The 22,668-nt window shown below is 41.4% G+C and overlaps 2 protein-coding genes across 2 annotated transcripts in view; both read left to right on the top strand.

Moving 5' to 3' along the window:
- Nucleotides 1-1,408, top strand: part of itfg1 (integrin alpha FG-GAP repeat containing 1) — a 144,640-nt gene extending 143,232 nt beyond the window's left edge. The window contains exon 18 of the mRNA XM_056402763.1: nt 220-1,408. Within this exon, the coding sequence (XP_056258738.1) occupies nt 220-279 (60 nt within the window). The 3' untranslated portion in view covers nt 280-1,408. The remainder of the gene's footprint in view (nt 1-219) is intronic.
- Nucleotides 1,409-2,777: 1,369 nt separating this feature from the next.
- LOC130185906 (neuropilin and tolloid-like protein 2) lies at nt 2,778-22,499 on the top strand. Its single transcript, XM_056402675.1, has 10 exons — nt 2,778-3,387; nt 7,670-7,726; nt 7,991-8,134; nt 10,609-10,857; nt 11,356-11,403; nt 11,935-12,062; nt 15,931-16,159; nt 19,255-19,368; nt 19,540-19,670; nt 20,536-22,499. Exons 1-10 carry the CDS (start codon nt 3,378-3,380, stop codon nt 21,262-21,264), a joined length of 1,839 nt encoding a protein of 612 aa, XP_056258650.1. The 5' UTR covers nt 2,778-3,377; the 3' UTR covers nt 21,265-22,499.
- The last annotated feature ends 169 nt before the right edge of the window (nt 22,500-22,668 follow it).

Genomic DNA, 22,668 nt, shown 5'->3' with positions numbered 1-22,668 from the left:
AATTAATACTGGTAAACACACACACACACACACACACACATGTAGTAGTACTACAGAATCTACACATTAATGACATGTCCTATATGTTCACCACTGCAGACCAACAGAAAGAATTTTGTTGTGGATTGTGATTCATAGACCAAAAAAGTGTTTATCATGTTTCTCTACCTCTTTATCACCTTCATCTGTGTGTGTTTATTTGTGTTCATGTTTTATCAGAAAGCGGATGACCGAGAGAAGAGGCAGGAAGCCCACCGCTTCCATTTCGATGCCATGTGAAGGAAACTGCTGCATCATGGGAGAAGATCCTCTCCTCCACTCCTCCGCCCGCCCCACCACGCCTCCTTCACACACACATTTTCACACAGACTCATTTCAAGGGCCAATAAATGGATCCTCATTTGCACCAAAACGTTTCTTTTTGATATTTGTCAGTCCTCGAGTCAGATGTGAAATATTTATGTTCCATTTCATTTATTCATTCCAGTGTTAGAAGTACAGGAGCTGCAACAAGACCGTGGAGACAGAGAGAAATCCTAATGGAGATCACTGACAAGTTTAAAGCAGGGATTTCTTTGGACTGGCTGCAGTTAGCAGCTTCATCAAAAGTGGTGTTAGTAGAGTGTTTTGACAAAATGACTTAGATTTCTGTTCAAACTCCCGACAAGTTACTTTAACTGTTTGTTTATTGGATCACTGGAATGGATGCAGCTTTGGCACAAAGTGTTGACATGTGTATTGCTTCTTGAAACCCACGTGTGTGTTACTGTCCATTGTCTTTGTCTAGTTGATTCACCTCTGTTTTTTTTTTTTATCTGACTTGGATATTGTAAAAAGCAAAATACATCATGTTTTATGACCTGGGAAATTAAACTGAAATGACTTCTCTAATATCAATCTCAGCTTTGCAACTGCAGCAGCAACTGGTGCAAAGTGAACAAAAATGGATGCATGATCTTTCTTCTACCAATCTCACTAAAAATGATGAATGGCCTTTTAGGTTTGCTGAGTGCAGATTCATCTTTTTCACACTGTATTGTATCACAATGCATCATGGGAGTGCCAAAAAAGGAGTTTCTAAGTTGCATCCTTTAAATGTCTAATACTACTGCATCGAGGCTCGGAGAAGAGTCTAAAAACAGTTACTCCAGTTTGTTTCAAGATGTAGGTTTAATTTTCATTGTGTCTCTGAAGTTAATTGGGCCAAACGCTCTGGTGTGTTCCGATAGTTGTTTCACAAGAATGAGCTCATGCCTTTCTAAATGGTTTGCACTTTTTTAACTAATGATTAACTGTGGGTGTATGTAATTTATTTTGTTTTGTGGATTTGATTTGCAAATGAATGTTGAAGCTACTAAATGTGTTTACTTACTGAGGCTGAGAATAAAGGTTTCTCCTGTTTAAATCAGCCCCGGGTTGGTTAATTTGTGCCTTATTAGACTTCTTGTCTTGTTAATGTTGCGTTCTCCTTAAAGCTGCTTGTGAAATAAATAGATACACATTAAGTCCCAGACCCACAATTTACCATTTAGAATAGTTCTTCCCCTGAAACTCCTTTCTAAGAACATCCTTTGTTTATTTTGTAGTAGGGAGGCTAGAGGGAGATTTACACTTAAAAATAATAATTTTTATATCCTCTTCGTTATCTAAATTTATAGTGACTGAAGCAGCACAGAAATTAAACTGCCTTTAATTTTCCACAGGACCCCTGGAGCCCCCTTTGAGCAACCCTCTGGGCCCAGCACCCCATCTCAGGAGCCACCCTGCTAAATAATGCATGGATGGAGTCAACCCTCCCTGCATGGCAAATGAGAGTACGATTGTCTCAGGCGCTGCAGTCTTTAAGCAGAGCATAAGCATTGCAGAGCATGTATGTCACTCTAACATGTACAGTATTGACAGTCAATAGCTGTGTGCATGTGTGTGTTTGGAGACGCGCACGCACAGGGGGAGAGAGATAGAAAGCGAGGGAGGGGGACTTAGAGCAAGGAGGGGGTGGTGCACTAGAGCTGTGTTAAGCTATACAGAGAAAACCAGAACAGTACAGGAAATTAGTGGGTTTGGCCTAAAAAAATAAAAGCATGGGGAAAAAAATGGAAAAGGTGAGGTTTAGGAGCACAATAGATCAAAGGCAGATTTCTTCAGGATTTGTATTTGATTAGTCAGAACCAAATATGCTTCTTGCAGATTCGGGATTTTATTAAGCTCTAAAATCAAATTTGGACTGAGACCAATGATCACATCGGTGGATTACATCAGGCATTTACACCCTTATGATGTTGGGGATATACACGGATAGATCTGTTCTGTCAATAGGTCTTTACAATGATAAATGAAAATATAAATAATTAAAATAAACAAGAACAACTGAATGTCTGTTAACTTGAAATTTAGTTTGGTTTCATAGCAGTAGTAGTGATCTGCAGTGGACAGTTGACAATATACAAAACCACGAACAATGTTGGCACAATCCGAGGCCTTGTTTTTTCACAAAACCTGGCCACAGTGTGGTTAACGCTCAATGTGTTGGTTGTTTATTCTGAATAAAGGCAGGAGAAACCAGCTTCCTCCTTTATGCATAATGCTTCCACCTTTTTTATTTACAACCTGCCCATGTTTCCCCACCAATATTAACAAGGCTTATTTCAATAGTAAATCCCCTACGTATAGTAAGACGATGTAAATACAAAAAAATCACCAGTGTCATTCTTCCTTGAAATCCTTTACTTTTTAGTTAATTGTTGAATTTGGAGAAAGTGCAACAAGTTCCCCAGTAAGGTTTTATTTTGAAAGAAATGACCGGAAAAGTAATTTCTTAACTGTGTGTGCTTTGACTGCGCTCATGACAAGCCACTCATTGATGTAAGCAGCGCCCACGGCTTAAATGAGCCTCGTTCAGGAGCATTTCTTAGTTCAGACACGGACGGAGATTAGACAGAGACGGACTCTCCTCCTTCTCCTCCTCTCCTCCTCCGTACTTTTCCTCCATCTCTCTCTGTGTCTCTCTCTATCCATCAGCCATCCAGATGCGTCTTTTGGATACCTACCTCTCCTAGAGCGCGTCTACCCGCCTGGATCAGTCCATCTCCACATGTCATCTGCACTGTGGTCCCACTGGAAGCTGTGTTTACAGTAACGATGCCTGGCTGAAGGGCTCACACCAGTGTTCATCTTCCAGCCCCACGCAGCGGAATCGCCGATTGAAGAGGAGCTTGGTGCCGCTGTCTTCTTGGAGCGTGGCTCTGCGTAATGGATTTACTGCTGGCGGAGAAAGAAAGTTGGATTTTGTGAAGAGCCCCGAGGACCCCTACAATGGACAGAATAGGAGGGCGTTTTTAGAAAGGTGCTTTTGAGTTGGAATCACACCGTGAGAGGAAATGCACAGAGGTGAGTTGAGGCTTGTATGAGCTGCCTGAGCATCCTCGTTGCGCGTCAGGGTCCGGTGCCTCGGGCAGAAACAATCGACAGTTTAATTAAATGTATTTAGCTTTTTGCCTCGTCTCTTTTCAGCACAATGGATGTTAAATTTGCAGCTGTCTTAGATTCAACACACGCCACAAAGCAATGAGTGAGGCGTGAAATTATCAAATGCGCACTATATGGATCAGCTTCAGTACAAAGTCCTCATTATTCTGTATGTTCCTCATAATCTGAGACACACGAGATAATCTACAGGAAAACTGTGCAAACTGACCACTGCCTTCCTTTGGCTCTTCCCTGACATCTCCCTTTCTCACTCGTTTATTTGTCTTTAGCATCAGCTTGCACTCTTGTTACTTTTACGGCAAATCTTCCTGTTTTATTGTCCACATCACCCCATCGCCATTAACCGGTGGTGTTTAATCCACCAGTTCAAGTCCCAGCATCTGCTGATATGCCTCTTATTCTGTAAGATTCTGTCAAACCAGCAGATAGGTTCTTCTGGGCTTGGTTGGGTCTGGTTTGAGCCAACGTGTGCCCAGTCATTGTAAAAAATTATAATTATAATAATAATAAACTAAGATAGCCTCACGTGATATTGGTTTCATTAATACTCTGCTGCTCCGACCAATTAAACGCGATACATTACTTCACTGACGCTCCTGTCTGCTGGACTGTTTGAGCGTAATGTAAAAAGGACCAGAACCAGAGGTTTCCCCGCTGTGAGGAGTGCCTCTGTCCATAGCAACCTATGTGAGGGCAGCCTACTTGAGATTCATGACTGTAATGGACAGATAAGGTCAAACACTATTTGAAATCCATACAGGGGCGATAAAACCGTCAGGGGGCATTAAGTGTTTCCAATATGTGGACGTAAAAACGTCTGGTCTGTCACAAAGACTTTGTCTCCAGAAATGTGGCCACAAAGAGAAGCACGTTTGGAGGTTTCCGGTGCCACAGTTTTTTTTTTTTAAATAACGTGAAACAGTTTTTTGTGAATAAAATAGACTCGTGTTACTTCACGCTACTCACAACCAGGGTCCAACATTAGAATATTTCTCCTCCGTGGAGAGGGAAGCCGTCCAAGTTCACTCATGTCTTGCACCAGCGATAGCCTGCGCGCGTGCTGCCGCTGCTGCTCAAGCGACTCCAGCTTCAGCCACGGTCTCGCGCCATCAGCACCTGAGGCACGCGCCGCAGCAGACAGCTGCAACACCTCTTGATGCGTTCAGTGAAGCGTTGTTGGTGCTGTGGCGGGGGCAGTTTACTGCAGTAGCTGTGTGGTTAAACAGGTAAATAATGTAAATATGCTCGTTGGTCGTTAGCTACCATTTAAATGCAGAGTTAACTGTTAATTGTAATTACTTATAACGATTAGCCGGTTTATAGTCTAATTATGAGTGGCTACAGGTGTAGTCTACCTTCAGGCTGTCACTTCTTGTCATGAACCACGTCACAGACACGAGACGAAAAGTCATTTCTTGCATTATGAAGCTTTATTAGTGGCTTTACTGTGGTAGACCCATTCTTGCCTTGCCTCATTAAGCTTTAACTTGCTAATTATTTAACCTATTGTCTGGTGGCCTATTTGTAGCTGGTATGTCGTTGTAGTTTGTGTCATATAGACGTAATTAAGGCCACACTTGCTTATTTGGACAGGATACAACAAAAGTCCTCATTAACAGGTTTTATGTCATTTCTTCAGTCCTGGGTTGTAGTAGGCTGTGGTGGCCTTTTTTGTTCTCTCTCGTCAGTTTTGAGAGAATAAAGCAGATTACAGCTTTAACTTGGCTTGTGAGCCCAAGTGAGAAGTGATGTAAAATGACATGAGCTACCCGCGGTCATTTTTTATTCTGTCGTTCTTTAAAAGGAACAGAACACATCTTTCAGTGGGATAAGACAATGCCTTAAAACATTGTCGGGAATAATAGGAACTGGCCTACACATCCATGACTCAACCTATCAGTATGTGGAGACCTTACAGATAGTGAGAGTGGTGCTTTTTGTGACATATGCCATTCTTTGTATAGAGTTGTGTTTTCACAGTTACATTATCATTCATCATCCATTTCATACACCATCACCAGTTCTTCCCTTAGTCTTGAAGTGACACTGGCTGCAACTCTTATTTAGCTTGTGATTAATTTATAATGTTACAAAAGATGTTACAAATGCTTACATGAATTATTTAATTTCTGCCTAATAACTTTATTTAAATATTTATGTGCTTGATAAACATTTCTGCCACTGCAGCTCAAGGTAACGTTTTATCTCAAGACATTTACAGGCTGGAAAAAATAATGCTCGTACAGAGTCTGTTTTGTTGATATTTCCAAACAAAAGGCCTTGAAAGGAAGACAAGTTTCACATTTTGAAGTAGTAGCTTTGTAGAGGGCAGCAGTAGTCTACAGTGTAAACTGTCTATACAAGATTTAGTGAGGCTTGTAATGTGAAAAAGCTTCAGTGAGAACCTGTTATTTGCGTTTGGGTGGCCTGTTGTCTCGATGTGCCTGTGGTAGTTCACACTCCCACCTACGATACTTCATTGCAAGATAATGGAGATAGAAGTAATGAAGATCCAGGAGCCTCGGGGGCCGTGTGTATGTGTGCATTTCAAAATGAGTCCATTCAAACATGCATGCTCACTGGAGCATTTGTGTTCACTGCTTATGTTAACCATGCATTCTTCTTCATGAGACCCCCACCCCGCTCTCGCTCTCTCTCTCTCTCTCTCTCTCTCTCTCTCTCTCTCTCTCTCTCTGTCTCTCTCTGTCTGTCTCTCTCCCTCTCTCTCTCTCTCTCTCTCTCTCTCTCTCTCTCTCTCTCTCTCTGTCCTTCTCTCCCCCTCTCCTCCCTCAGCCCTCCATCCTTCCTTCCATTATGCAACGTGCCAGGCTCGCGCTCACTCTCTAATTTGATGTGAACAGGCCAACCTATTATGAACTCAGTGGGGATCAGGTCTACAGCGGCTTATCAGAGCAAGGCAGTGTCAGAAGCTGTAACATGCTCGCCCCTCAGTGCAGATATCATTGTAATACAACGTATTTCACCTATTGTCTGTAACCATGCTCTGCCCAGATGCCTGTCTTCTCATCAGAGCTGTAAGCTTCAGAGCCTGTAATCCTGTTTTTCCTACTAATGCTTTATGTTTCTGGTGCCTAGAGGCTGCAGATTAGTGGGTTAGAGTCTTGTGGCTTGGATGAGAGTTGATGGTTTGAAACTGTCTTTAATGAACTACTACTTACTACTGCTATTACTGTCATTACCGCTACTTTTAGATGTCATGACTACCTCACTACGCTTTAACGCAACGGCTAATAATACTTTTTCTCTTCTGCAAGTATCTGTGGAATCAGTCACGTTTTATTCAAACCTGTCAGTATAAAACTGACACAATTAATTAATTGACTACTATTTTCAATACTTTTTTTTATAAGCAATTAATTGTTAAATCATTTACTGGTTCCAGCTGCTCAACTGACAGCATTTGCTGCAAAGGTTTTACACTATTTGTGAGAAACCAAAAAAAAGTACTTTAAGATCTTTCAGGAAATACAAAGGCATTCGTCACTATTTTATGACATTTTATAAACCAACAATTAATCTAGAAAATAACATGTAGCAGTTAAAATAATCATCGGTTGCAGCCATAGCTCAGCAGGATGATAAGCACTGGACCACAAAGCCAAAATCAAGAAATGGATGAAAACAACTCGAGTAGAAGAATGCTGAAAAGTTACATTAATAAGATTGAACCATATCAAAAATGTCGTACAGTATCCATATTGCTTAAAGTTTAAATTTTAACTGTAGCAACTTCCATGCTCAGTATCTCTTTCAGCCTTGGAGCCCTATCATTTACAAATTGAATATTTCCCCAGCGCTGCCCTTTCATGAATGCTCTGTACTGACGTGTATGATGATATCCTGAACATACAGCAGTATCATGAAGACATACCTACACTGATACATAGCTCAGGATTATCTTCTCTCTCACAGCTCTCCTCCTCTTTTCTCAGCAACATATATTTTTTAAATTTACCAATTCAGTCAGAGATTTACTTAAAAATTGTATTGATCTATATTGTGTTCACGATTCATCAAGGTCGGGCGAAATCAATACTGCAGCTGGTCACACATACTTATTCTGTGGCTGTTTAGTGATTTCCATTTTGTCATTGTTGAACACTAAGATATAAATTCAGTGTTGTGTCACCTGTAACTAATGTGTGATATCTCTGCTTCACAGCGTGGATACTCTTCTTTATAATAGAAGAGGGTTTCGCTCTGGCACAGAGAACTAAAGGTAAGCCAGAGCTCAAATGCTTTTCTCTTCCGTTAATGTTGTTTCACAGGTGCTGAACCAGTCTGAAATAAGGAGGAGTTATCTTGTATCATAGGACAAAATGGTTCCTTTCTAATTTCTTCCTCCCTCTTTATCCCCTGTCTGTTTTTTTCCTTTTCTTGCTCCAAACCTCTTTCCACTCTTCCTGCCTTCCAATCATTCCCTCATTGATCCCCTGACTCAATAACCCATCTTTCTGTCTGTTCTCTGCTTTTCTGCTTCCAGAGTCCCCGAGCGAACATGGCGGCCAGAGCCCCAACCAGAATGACTGTGGCACATGGGTCCGTAACATCAATGGCGGCGTGTTCACATCGCCAAACTACCCCAACACCTACCCACCCAACAAGGAGTGCGTTTACATCCTGGAAGGTAATGAATACTTCATCTTCTGCCTTTGGTAGCTGTTGTTACCAGAACAGCTGACATGGTTTCCTTCACCTCTCAGCATATTGCCTCCTTTAGTGAACGTCATTAGTCTGACTGACATTGTTTTATGTAACCTTGCCCCTATCTGATTTTGTGTTCTTTCGCTGGCGGGCAATCAGCCTGACATTTTCCGAATGAGCCGTCCTGAATTTGTTCCACAGCGCAGTTAAAGCCTTTTGAAGATGATGGGAAGTGGCTCATTGTGGGTAGCCCTGACTTCTGGCCTCATCAGAGTAGTGCTGTGTTCATCGATATTGGCTGGATGGGCCAGACGACTCTGCTTTTGAATGAAACATAAAAGAGATGAACATCTGCTACACATTTGAGCTTTGGCGTTATTTCTCAGAATTGCACTCATCCTTGTCAACACTTTAGTGTTCACCATAAATAATCACATCCATCAGTAATCTGGTGGCCTGCTGCACATGAGACATAATGGAGCGCATCATTAGCAGCTATAGGAGACGAAGAGACGTTTTCATACTAAACTGATGAGTTGTTTGTCCATGAAGTTAAAGTACAGCCTTTAATGCAGATGAGATGTGTGCTTGGTGCTCTTCTTGCCATGGTGGGTAATAGATTTTACACATGGCTCAAGGGCTCCCCCTGTGGACAAAGCAAGCCCACACCTATTGTTGATGAAAAAGCCGTGACTCCATCACAGGGAGGTGCAGCAGTACATCACAGTCGGTCTGGGAAGCGACAGATGGAACCTGTCATTTACTATTATTTGGTCTTGAATGGCTTTAGTCATATTCATATCCGAGCTGCAGTGTTGAGCTCTTTTCTTCTTCCTCTCAGAGAGATGCTCATGTTTGGCATACGTGCTAATCAGATAGCTTTGTAATCATAATTTGTGGTTAGTGAGGCTCATTGATTGTGTCATGTCCCCCAGTTCATCGGCTCAATAGATCGAGCAATTATACTTAATGCTCTTTCTGTATCAAACTGTGTGATATGTGAGTGTGTGTGTGTGAGAGAGAGTGAGATGGAAAGTTGTAGAGAGAAGGAGACTCAACTCACCAGGGAAGGAGGCACACAGATAGCAGGAAGTGCAGGCATACAGGCTGCTCTTTCAAGCAGAAAGGAAACACTCAGGCTTAAATTCAAAAAGCAGAGACACAAATTCTCACAGAGAAAATAGATTATTTTATTTCAGTTACACACTGTACTGTGCACATGCACCACTCTTGACCACGCTCTTTTTTCTGTAATGGCACTTGTTTGACTTCACCATGCCTGAGATGAGTCAGAGCCCTCCTCCGAATCACCTGCATCTTTATTCAGTATGATTCATCTCCCAAGGCAGGCATGACTTGTCCGTCCTCAGTGTGGGAGGCGGGGTGATGTCATTAATGAGCTCTGACCATTCAGTACATAGACATATTCTGGATTTGCATGACTGATGAACTTGTAAACTGCAGTTCATGCTGTGATTGCAGTGTTCTGGACACACTGACACTGAGACAGCAGTGCTGACATTTCAGACTGTGTCTCTGTTTGTGTATGCTTGTATGCATCTGTCCATTGTACATGCATTTGTGTGATGCATGCTTGTATATGTGAATATGCACCTTCATATTTATGATTAAAAGACAAAAATAATGAGTGTTTAGCTTCTTCTTTTCTGTCATTCTGCTTTTGCATAGTTTGCAGGTGCAGAAATTAGTTTATAATGGTGTTTACAACAATCAGAAACCACAAACCAGAGCAAAAACAAAGTCTGGGAGAAGTAATTAGGTTAAGCACCTACTTTAATAATGGTAATTTCTTCTGGGATAACATCTGCGTAGAATCTTGCTTTGGGGTTAAGGGAGAGCAGCTATTTTATTTGGTTTATCTAGATTCTAGATTCAGAAAACACCACAATACGCATATGTGTGAAGAAACAAACAACCTCCTCATCTGGTACTATCACGCCTTAAGCGCACGTTGGTCATTGAATACATTTTAAAATTCATCAGCGATGAAGCCCGTGAAATGACAGAAAACTATTTTCCTTCACATTAATACTTTCTAACTGTCGCTCGATTATTGGTGTTCTTTCTGTAAATGTCCTGTCGTGTCTAAATGAAGCTATAAAGAACACTTACAGTAAAAGTCAGATATTATCTGAATGACAAAAAGCCATCACTTTAACATATTCCATGTCTGAGTAGAGCTTTAGATAACTAAGGACGGCACCCTGCACCTAGATCTGAGCTCATTTCTAAAAAGTTTGCTCTCTACACAGTCAGTTGAGCATCACATGAACTCGTATTTGACTTTACTTTTAATTCATGCTTTAGAATTCCATCCAGATGTTGCTTTGTGCTTCAAAAGCAAGATTTAATTTTGTTCTTTTCATGGATTTTTCCCCTTTGTTCCCCCCCACCCCACCCCAACACCCCCCACCCTTGCTCTGTTGTTCACCAAAGCTCTCCCCAGACAAAGGATTCAGCTGGCTTTTGATAAGAATTACTACATCGAGCCCTCGTTCGAGTGCCGCTTCGATCACATTGAAATCCGTGATGGGCCGTTTGGGTTCTCACCGCTCATCGATCGCTTCTGCGGGGGAAAGAACCCAGGACTGGTCACGTCAACGGGACGCTTCATGTGGATCAAGTTCACCAGTGATGAAGAGCTGGAGGGCCTTGGCTTCCGCATCAAGTACACCTTCATTGCAGGTAGGCACGCCCAAAGTGTATGTCTGCAGTGAATGTAACTCCACTGTACACATCAAAGGTTCTGAGTAAGATGTGAGAAAACAGACAGGAGAATCTGATCTCAGTGTGACAGAGAAGATCCCACTCTTCCCTAAAACGTCATTTTTCTGCATTGTCCATATTGTTTGTGTTCATTACCAGTAAAAAGAGACTGAACATCAGCATGCTGGACATCCACAGGTCACCCACGAAGTCTCCAATTTTACAAACATTACAGGCTTTCTCCCTTCACTTTTCCTGGTCTTCAGCAGAGACACGTTGAACATCAGAGCCTTCTGAGTTTGAACCCAATATGCCTAGAAATCAGAGTCTCCCATCAAACGACAGATATTAGCTTCAAAAAGGCCCTTTTCTGCTTTATTTGGCCTGCCTTAATGGGATCTTATCTTCTGTTCTATGCTTACCTTTTTCTGCTGTGTGGATTGAGAGTCACGCGCCTCCCAAATCTTATCATTTCAGACCCTGATTTCCATCTGCACGTGGGCGGACTGCTAAACCCCATCCCAGGTAAGCTCGGCAGCATTTCGTCGGTTTGTGTTCGATCCCTTTTGAAGAGCTCCTCTGTGCTCAGAAGCTTACTGGAGGCTATCTATCTCTGCCTCTGATGTGAACGCTGAACACACAAATGTACCTTGACAAGCACACAATTGTACATGAAGTGAAAGAATGTACATACACACTCATGCACAAATTTAAATACATGAAAGAACACACACCTCTTTTATCCTGCTCTTCCCTTCCTGTCTTCATGCCTTTGTTCCTCTGTCTTCTTATTGTCCTTTGTCCTAATCTGCTTCAATTCCTCCTTAAATCCTTTACTTCTTTAAATAAAATCCCTCATCTGTCCCTCTGTCTGTCATGCTGCTCTTCTTCCTACACTTTTCCTCTTTATTTCCTGCTCTTTATTCTTTCTCTCTGTTTTCTCTTCTCCTTTTTTTTTGCTTCCTCCTTGTGACCCCTTTCTCACTTTTCCCATGTTTTATCCCTCTCTTTCAATCCCTTTCTCTTTCCTCTTACCTCTCCTCTGTGGCTCTACAGACTGTCAGTTTGAAATCGGAGGATGGGATGGGATCATTCGCTCCAGTCAGGTGGAAGAGGAAGAACGAGTGAAGCCTGGTGATGCTCTGGACTGTATCTGGACCATCAGGGCTCCTCCTCAGTCCAAGGTCAGTATAAAGGGCCATTTAAGGGAATGATGGTATGTGTTGCATCTGTCCTATCCTTCAACCTATGTTTGAGATCTCCATTTTATAATAGCTACAGTCTGGTCTAGGCTTTAATTTTGATGGCTCATATTCAAAGCCATTATAAAATACGCAAAAAATGTATGCCTTTACTTCATTAATGTAGTTATGATATAAAACTTCTAATCATCCTGAGATCTCACTGCATATTAAAGTGGCATAAAGCACTCAAGGACTTTTAGTAATCTCTCTTGTGGATATTTGTTAAAGACACTGATGCTGGCTCCACTGAATAGACTCCAACAACGTTGGAGGAATTTTAAAATTTCACATCTGAACCATCAGTAACGTTGCTCTCAGTGTTTTAGCATCTCATTCCCCTTGAAGACACTGAAACATTTGGTGCGCGTCTTTCTCAGTGCTAAGAATGTTTAATTTGGTAAAAGCACTAATGTTTTCTAATGATTGTAATCATTGTAAATGGCAGACAACAAGCTGGACCACATGACAAGTGATACAAAATCTCTATTCACAGGTTAAGCATGCAGTGTATACCAGAATCTATGAATAGTTATCCAAAAAAGGAAATCTGATGGGAAATTTCTCATAAGACTTTCCGTGTGAGCAGAGTTTAAGTTGGCTGTATATTCTGAATATAAACAAGAGCCGCAGCAGGTCAGAATTTCGAAATAGTTGTGGAGTCAACTCTAAACTCACCCTGTTCCACCTGTCTGTCAGTAGACTTGTTTCAGCACCTCACCTTGACATCTGTATTATTTTTACATTTTAATCTTTTGTCCTCTTACTGTAATAGAAAGTGTGGAGTCAGTGCATGTTTCAATAGTAAATTCTAGTATCAACATGATCAAAACATCTCCTGTCATCTGACCTTGTCTCACTTGGAAATTACTTTTTGTCATCAGCACTTATAAATAAGTATGAATCACTTTTAATGTGCGCAGCAGCAGTTATAACTTTTGACCTGCTCTGCTCCAAAGAAAGTCATTAAGTAAACAGGCAGATGTTTATCTATAAAAGCCTGCAGTAGATTTCCTGATGTGAATATTTTTGTGTGAATGCATCTAGTAGTATTGTCTGCTCCAGTGTTTGAGAACAAGTCGGAATGGTCATGTCTGTATTGTGATTGTAATTTAATGCATAATGGATATGAGCAGTGCAGATACACAGAGATGAGGAAAAGCAATGCAGGCATATAAATTTTATTTATAAAATACAGCTCTGGAGATTCATAAGTTCATTTTCAAGCCAAGATTGAAAGTTGATGTGATGTGTTCTCATAAGTTCTGATATTTATGAGTGTATCTCTAAAACCCCATCGAATTTACAACCATAACCTGGCCAGCCTTGATTCACTACTGCTGTTTCTCCCTCGTGACTAAATGAGTCATCAGCACACTGCTACGCTATTCACTGGCCACACACACACACACACACACACACACACACACACACACACATATCTGTCACATACAGTTCTGTAAGCATTTACCCACGCACATGTGTATACACAGTAATATTTTATACATACACATGAAACATTCACGCATTACTCACACGCACTAACTTCTCTGACACAGACACAGATTTGTCCCCCGCAGTCACTTCACTGGTCCTACATGTGCAATATGAGGCAGCAGTGAAGAGGATCTGGATTTAGCAGCAGCTCTGAGTTGCCCAGTCAGACATTAGCTCAACGAAGCAGAAGAAACAGAGCAGCACATTCAGCAGCTACAGAAGAGCAGCTACTCAACTGCTGTGTGGTCGCAGGAACCTGTGTGCAAAATGTACTGTCTGTGTCATCTAAGTCACTGTTCCCCTGTGGCCAAGACTTGATCACACAATTTAAAGACGTTTATTTTGTAATTACTTCACAAGATAAAACCTAACACTGCTACATGTAAGTATATGTAGGCTAACTAATGAGCAAACGACAAGCTGCTGTGCAGCCGGGTCACTGGTCACAGTGGTGTTCATGTGATTTACAGAGGGAGGAAATGCACTGAGGTCCTCTAATGAACACACCACAGGCTCGTTAATAGGCTTTTCACACACAGCCTTTAGACTTTACAGTAGGAAGAGCACAGGTGTTCATAAAACTAATGATGGATGACTTTGATTTAGCTGTTGAAGTCTGAGGGTCCTCGTTTTGTGCAGGGTAGTGCATTGTCACACTGTTTTTTCTTACTGGGACACACAGAGCCATCATTAATGTTATTAGTAACACCTGTGCTTTTCCTTCTGTGACATGTTAAAATGTCTGCTGTGGAAAACACCACAAGCTCAAACTCAAGTTGCTTCTCTCTGTTTTCCTCAACAAGTATTTTGGTCAGTTACTGGTCATGTCATATAAGAAGAAAAGCACATGTTTAGGTTTATTGACAACTCTCCAATACATCTGCAAAAATAGTACAACATATCAGAATAAAGTCCTGGACTTATTTCCGTCATTTGTTCTCGGTGTTTGCACAGTTCACCACCTCATCAAGATGGCAACAGGCTTTTAGTGTCCAACGTTAAGATACTAATAAATAAGGCTAAAGAAACATGAGTCATATAAACAAACAGTTTATCGTTGTTTTACTATTACTCACATATTCATGAAAGACACTAATTGTTTAACATTGTTCAAGATGTAGCCTAAATATTATTGGATTAAATGATAGTTTATAATAAATTATTAATATCTCCACATTCTATTAAGGAATATTATTTAGCAGCCATTTTTTAGCCTTTGCTTTAAAGTCAGGAGAGTTTGACTCTGCCTTAATTATGAGAGGTAATTTATGGCACTAAAATACAGAGAGAAATGCTGACCTGTTGTACACTTAAATCTATAAAATGTTAGGTTTGCTACACTGGCTCTGGCGTTACAGTTACTGTGTTCACCAACCATAATCTGGTGTAATAACATTTATAGTATTTAGTTAAGCCTGTTCTAGGACCCTGGTGCTGTGTATGCTCACTAACTGGAATGGCTTGTCTTTAATGTTAATGCTTTACACATCTTTACACCTGCTACGACAAGATGTTTGCTGTTTAAATGGTATATCCAGTGACACACTGATGTATTTGGGATATCTCTGCTGTGTAGTGAAGTTGTGTTTGGGTTGCTAAGTTTACCAGTTGTTGAATGGAAACAACACAGCTTACACTGTAAACTTCAGCATCACGAAACTTGTCTGAATTTCCCTCTGGTATTCACTGCTGTGTTAGCTGTGTGACCACAGCTTCTTGGTGGAATATTTGGACATTTCTGACTTTATAACTTGAGATGGACCAACCAAGCAGGGGACTAGTTTTGCAATCTGACGCCAGACTGCTTAATTTTTGAAGGAGATGCTGGATCAGCTCACTGGCCCTCAGTCCCTGCAGCATTTCTCTGAATTGAGATGCAGCTGTGAGGAAAGAGAAGGGCGAGGGGAGACATGGCAAGCAGCACCATGACAGATATTTTCAATTAATTCAGTTGCCAACTATCAGTATATGAATAATGCACGCTCGCATCACAACTTAGATTAGATTTACTTTGTTGATGTTTGATTCGATTCTCTGTCAGTGCATCTTCTATCCATCTTCTAAACTGTTCGTCCTGTTGCTGTCCCAGCTGCAGGGTTCTGCTCTAATCTGATATAGTCTAATCTGTTCTAGTCATTGTATGTGTCTAAACAGTTTTAGTCATATTTGCTATTTTACTATTTAATGCATATTTTTCATCTATTTGCATTCATAAAGCGTACAGTTGATGATTATGTTTAGATAGCTGAGAGGTTAAACTCAGGTGTTCTGGTGTTCATGAGCCTCCACACTGATTTCCACCTCCTGTCTGCAGATCTACCTGCGCTTCATGGAGTACCAGATGGAGCACAGTAATGAATGCAAGAAGAACTTTGTGGCTGTGTATGATGGCAGCAGTGCCATCGAGAACCTCAAGGCCAAGTTCTGCAGCACCGTGGCCAATGACGTGATGTTGGACAACGGTGTGGGAGTCGTGCGGATGTGGGCCGACGAGAAGAGCCGACTCAGCCGCTTCCGCATGCTCTTCACTTCCTTTGTTGACCGTGAGTACCAGTCGTCTTGACAACATTGTGAAGGAGGAAGAAGGAAAAATAGGACCCAGGTCAAAAAGGCACCATATGTCATTGTCATTGTCACTACACTGTAACACCCAAAACATACGAGCCACTACATTATCCACACACAGAAACAGACACGAAAACATTGTGTCTGCATCAGTAGACAGACACCTCAGTGTCATTTCAGCCAGGAAAGCTAATTACACTGTGCTGTGTCTAGAGCACAGATATGCAAAAAACAATTATTTACTCCAGCATTTTTGAATAAAGCATCATATAATTTATTGATGTGCATGTCACAGCATGATACTGTGCTTATTATAGGTCACTTACAACAGGAAAATAGGATTTAATTTCCCTATTTTGGTACAAAGAAAAGCTGAGACGAGTTAATAGATCTACTGGAAGTAATCATACATTAAGCTTCATCATTCTTGAGGGACAAAGAAGGGACGAATGATGTTAAAGGTTGTACATTAGGTAACAGAAATTGCAAAGCGGGAAACTGTTTTTCTGTTAGCGCACCATAATATTTTCATTAAATGCCTGAATAGACTGAGATATTAATTGTCACATTCTCTTGCACACTTGCTAAACCCTGGGGTGAATGCTAATGTTGTCTTCATCAGCAAACCCATAACCATTGCAGTCAGAACTTAATGGCCTTTTAAATTCAGCAAGCGTGTTTTTTTTTTTTACTCTGAAATCCTTAAGACCATTTGGATCCTCATTAATTCTGATCACACAGTTCATCTTAGAGAAGTCTGAAGTCTCTTGAATGACTCCCAAACTTTATTTGGTCAGAGTCAGCCACTGACTCGAAGTTTACTTAGAGGTCAGGGGGAATCATTAATCTTTGTCACTCAGAGAACAAGATGAGCCTTTGCCTTTTGCACTCCATCATCCTCAATGGGCTCTAATCTTCCCACAGAACCCCCTCAGACATGTAAACCAGACACATTAAGGCTTTCCTAAGCCCACACATACACTCAAGACCACACACACACACACACACACACACACACACACACACACACACACACACACACACACTGCATACATTCAGACGTGAGGTGTGTGTGTGAGTGTGTAAGGAGGGATGTGGGAGGAAGAGGGTTGCAGCGTTGTTGACACCCTCTGAGAAACTGCATTTTGAAGGCGGGAGATTCATAATCAGTTTGGAAGTGATCACAGTGTCAGGGGAGCGACCCTGTCTGCAGGCTCACTGGGAGATAGATGGGGAAGACACTCCCAACACATACACACTCCTCTTCCACACACACACACACACACGTATACATGTCCCCTTGTCAAAGTTATTTAACCCTGAGGCAGAGGAAGCATGCAGGGAGAGGGAAGTGGAGGCTCAGAGCCCTCATCACAGTGGACCTCAGAGCAGGGGTGAGGCTGGTGGAGCAGACCACAATCTGTTTCAGTTGTGATAAAGACTCAAAGAGCGTGTCTGCACCTGCTAAAGCCTGTGTGGGCAAAAAAAAGGAAGAAAATTCTTGTCAAAAGGGGTGAGGAAGGGCAGTATGGAGACATGAACAAGCCATAGGAGACAGAGGTTGAATATTAAATGAATATTATACTGAACCGTGTGCATAAAGCCTCATGGTGGGAGCGAGATTTGTCTATGTGAAAGCCATTTATAGGTAACCATGCCATGATGCTCTTTGTTCATGCGGAAAAGGAAAATTATAGAGTATAATGGTTCTTACTCGATCTTCATGGTAGAGAGGAGATTTATGTGCAGCACCTGGAAATTCCTCGACATCCTCCTGGATCCATGCTCTTTATGCTTCTTTATTCATATTGTGGGTCTAAGAATAGAGACTATCCTTTGAGACAAATTTGTGATTTAGGATTTTGAGCTATATAAATAAAACTAATTTGACTCGTCTTATTTCAATAGATAAGAGGTAACAATGGAAAATACATTTCTTTAAACTCACTTTTAACACAGTTACATCTACTGAAACTCTGTGTGAAACTGTGACACTTCAGAATACATCTTTTAAATAATGTACACTGCTCTCTTCCTTTAACCAGGGGCTGGTTTCAGAAAAGATTTTGTTGTTTGTCTTTGATCATTTTTTTATGTTGGACTTTGGTTTGGCATTAAACCTGATAAGATGCTCAAACATGTCTAGTTGTAGAACATCATCTCTTGAACTAATTTGCGATGTATTCAGTGTAAATTAAGATCCTATTGAAACTAATAAACATGGCTGACGGCTTAGTTGATAGTTAAGCTCAAATTTCACATTATATGTGAGATCTGTGTATGAGTCTTGACTCTCCTCTAGTAAATCAAAGCAGAAAAATTAAAAGTAAATTTGCTACATCAGAACCTGATTTCCCAAAGCTTTTACTGTCGCCCCAAATGGTCTATACAAGACCCAGACATCTGCATCTTCCTCCTCCTCCTCTTCCTTCTGACTGGCAGTGCATAGATCTCCTGAGCTGAGCAGCCAGCATCAATTACTAGTCATCTCTGTCTCTGCCACCTAAGCCTTCATACATTAACAGTCACTGTAATATGGGGTGTCTCAGAGCACCTGCCTGACCATCTGCACCCCACAATGGCACAAAGCCATTTCTACCCGTACCCCCCGCCATCCCCTGCCTTCTTTTTTTTATCTTTTCCATATTCCTCCTCTCCTCCTGCTCCTATTTTTCAAACCGACCATGCAACCAACCAACCCACCCCCACCCACCCACCCATTCCTCTCAAACTCTCATGACATTAAGGTTGCAGCTCAGTGAAGCTGCCATCTCCTCCCTTCATCACCCCCTGATGCTGCTTGTAGTGTCTGCAGGAAATGATGATGTATGGCCATGTGTGATCTGTCTCCATTAGACCTCAAGAGTTTCAAGAAATAATAGAACATTTATCTTTTATTACACGCCTCTACAGATTTCTACAGCCAAATTATTGTTCTTTTATTGCTGTTATTGTTTTATTATCATCAAAATAGCTTCTGGTTCTTTTCACGGTGTAGTCATCTTTTACTCTGCACTGTTTCTCTTGGTTTTGATTAATTCCATTTTCTCTGTATATTGTCTTTTGCCTGCAGCCCCCTGTTCAGCCAATACATTCTTCTGCCACAGCAACATGTGCATTAACAACTCCCTGGTGTGCAATGGGGTTCAGAACTGTGTCTACCCATGGGATGAAAACCACTGCAAAGGTGATTGTCTTCTTCCTGACAACTATTACGGTTTATTTTGTTAGTTGTTAGTTTTTAGGGTTGGTATTCTTTATTCCTTTTTGTACTTACTTTTTTCATCTTCCTTTCGCCCTTTCTTTATTTTTCTTATTCTCTCTTCTTCTCTCCTCTCCTCACCCCTTCCCCCTGCAGAGAAGCGATCTAAGGGGCTTTTCCATCAGATCACTAAGACCCATGGCACTGTCATTGGTGTCTCATCAGGCATCGTTCTGGTTCTTCTCATCATCTCCATCCTGGTCCAAATGAAGCAACCAAGGAAAAAGGTAACTCATCATTTGTGACTTACTTTTTGTTCAGCAGGAAAGCAAACTAAGTCAGAAAAGAGGACACACATAACTGAAGCGATTGTGGGATTCCAGACCAAAGGGGGTCACATGTAGATTTGGAGACAGGGAAGAAAGAAGTCCCTTGGGATTTACACCATTACAGGTCATATAAAAAATAATCCAGTATATCAAAGTTTCAAAATAACATCTAAAGAGGTACTGGTACTGATACTAGTATATATGTATGTATATATGTATGTATGTATATATATATATATATATATATATATATATATATACAGCACCAAAATTTAAAAATCTTAAGTATGTACAACATATAAATTGATTTTAAGTGCTTATGTAAAGTGGAAATCGACTTTTACCACTTTCCTCCCATCCATCTTTTTATACTTTTAATTTAGAAGCTCTGAAAAAGTTATAGGCATTTTCTATAACGAGGCAACAATCAGTTGTTTGGTTGAAACAATCCTTAGGTGTATTGATCAGATATGATTGACGGCAACATTTGCAACAAACTGCCATCTGATTTTTATTCAGAAATTGCCAAATTATGAGCCCTGCTTATTTAAAACCAGCACGAACAATACAGACAATAACAGAATACAGAAATCTCTCACAAACAAACCTGTTCTAACTTTGGCAAAAATGAATGTTGACCCTAGTAATCATTTAGCAAGCAGTTGAGAAAACAGGAACCTTAAAGCTGCTCATTTATTGTGTTTTCGGACAGTAGTACATCTTAAGAGGGTTCTTCTGTTTGTTGTCTTGATATCAGCATGACAACTAGCGGCCTCCTAATCACTAAAGTTTAACGGTCTGAATGGATCTTCTTCTTTTCCAGGTTGTAGCTCGCCGGCCTGGTGTTTTTAACAAGGCCGGATTCCAAGAGGTCTTTGATCCGCCTCACTACGAGCTGTTCTCTCTGCGAGACAAGGAGATATCCTCAGACCTAGCTGACCTCTCTGAGGAGCTTGACAGCTTCCACAAGCTGCGGCGCTCTTCCACCATGTCCCGCTGCGTCCATGAGCACCACTGCGGCTCCCAAGCCTCAGTAGCCACTGGTGGCGGCAGCATGAAGCACAGCCGCACCACCCTGAGCTCTATGGAGTTATCCTACCACAACGACTTCTCCAAGCCACCACCCATGAAGACTTTCAACTCCACAGCCAGCTACAAGAAGAGCTGCTATGGCTACAAGCAACACTCACAGACTCACGACTGCGACCAGCAGGTCATCGAGGACCGCGTCACAGAGGAGATCCCGTGTGAGATCTATAGCCGTGGTGGAGGAGCAGCGGGAGGAGGAGCCACAGGTGGAGGGGCAGTAGGCGGAGCATCAGGGATAGCAGGAGGAGGGATTGGAGGGCCAGTGGGGATAACAGGAGGAGTGGCGATGCCTGGAGGAATGAGTATGGCGGGAGTGGCCATGGCAGGGCCTAGTGGCATTGCTGGAGGTATCGGCGGCGGGATGGCAGGAGCCTGCGGAACCCTCAGTATCCGTGGCAACAGCGCTCGTAACAGTACCACCATAGTTGATCCACAACAGCGCTCCATGTCCATGGACTTCTAGGTGGAGGGAGGAAGACAAGCAGAAAGAGAAAGCAGGCGGACCTTGCATTTCACTCATCCAGACAAGAGAGGGAAGAAGAGAAGACAGGAGAGGCACAATAATCCTAAATTGATCACTCCCTTTTCTTCTTCTACCATTGCTCTCCAAGCAGTGTTAATAGTATTGTGGGTAGCACTTAAGGATCTTTTCCACTCATTGTCTCATGTGGAGGTTTGGGCAGAAAGGGAGATGAGAAATAAGGGACCAGAAGAAGAGAGAAGCTGAGGAAAACAGTGGTTCTATTTTTCAGAAAGGATTTCAAATGAAGGAAGCATGGAGATGTCTCTTCTCCAGTCTCCTACTCATTTAAGCTCTCCCTCCATCAGAGACTTACAGGAGAATGTTCTCGCATGCAGATCCAGACTTCTCTCTGTTTGGTTGCCTAAAAGACCAGGAACCCACTCAGTTATAGGGAGAGAGGAAGGTGGAGAGACTGAGTTTTTACATTTATTCACCTGACATGCACAGATATATGATATATAGTGCGTCTTCTAATAATTTATTTGAGTCTTTATTTTTGTCAGTGTACTGTACTGTTAAATCCAGTATATATCCAGCCTCATGATGATGCTTGGCTTTTAACTCTTTAATCTTTTTCAAATGTTGCTCAGATGATTTTATGAAGATGACTTATCAATGACGTGGTGTTGATGATAATGAGGTTGATGATGAAGTTGCTGTTGTTGATGATGATCAGAAATATGATGATGATGATGATGATGATGATGATGATGGTGATGGCAATGATAATAATGTGATCTTACAATAATAAGTATGTATTTTTCATGGTTACCTCACACATACACAGAGGGAACGCTCCATTCAGTCTCTCCTCAGGAAGAGCACATGAAGAGACTGTCTTATTTTGGTAAGGAATAGAGAAGAAAAGACTATTTCTGCTCTGTGAGCTTTATAGCAAATGGGCATTCAGGCAATAAGTGAACGTTTGTGGAGTTCGAAATGTTTTGGTTGTGAAGCCTGGACTGAATCGAAAAATAGCAACCATCCCGCTCCCAAACCCCACCCTTACCAGGAGAAAATGTAATTGTTCAATTTATCCATGAACTGAGTGTTTAAAACAAGCACAACCTGTTTCCCTAAAGAGACAGACATGTAGCTTATATGGGACTCATTTATTATTTTAACCAATGGTTGTATAATTTCATTCTGTTGAATTAAATGAGAGCTTACTCACCTCCCTGTGAGCTTTTCTCTTCATTATATCCAAGACAGATGTTGCATTAAGGTAAGACAAACATTGTGGCATGCAGGGTGACAAGAAACAGTCTATACAAGATGTTTGGCATGATTTATTTTCTAAAAACTTGAAATATAGTTTATGGTTGAATATACAGGATTTCAGGC

This window comes from Seriola aureovittata, chromosome 1 (genome assembly GCF_021018895.1).
Source record: "Seriola aureovittata isolate HTS-2021-v1 ecotype China chromosome 1, ASM2101889v1, whole genome shotgun sequence".
Taxonomy (NCBI): Eukaryota; Metazoa; Chordata; class Actinopteri; order Carangiformes; family Carangidae; genus Seriola; species Seriola aureovittata.
This window is presented reverse-complemented; position numbering and strand designations above follow the sequence as displayed.

Excerpts from the sequence above, each read along its gene's own strand:
- LOC130185906 (XM_056402675.1), top strand. Across the intron at positions 10,858-11,355 it reads CAAGTACACCTTCATTGCAG|ACCCTGATTTCCATCTGCAC; the intron begins GTAGGCACGCCC and ends TTATCATTTCAG. Across the intron at positions 19,369-19,539 it reads GGATGAAAACCACTGCAAAG|AGAAGCGATCTAAGGGGCTT; the intron begins GTGATTGTCTTC and ends TTCCCCCTGCAG.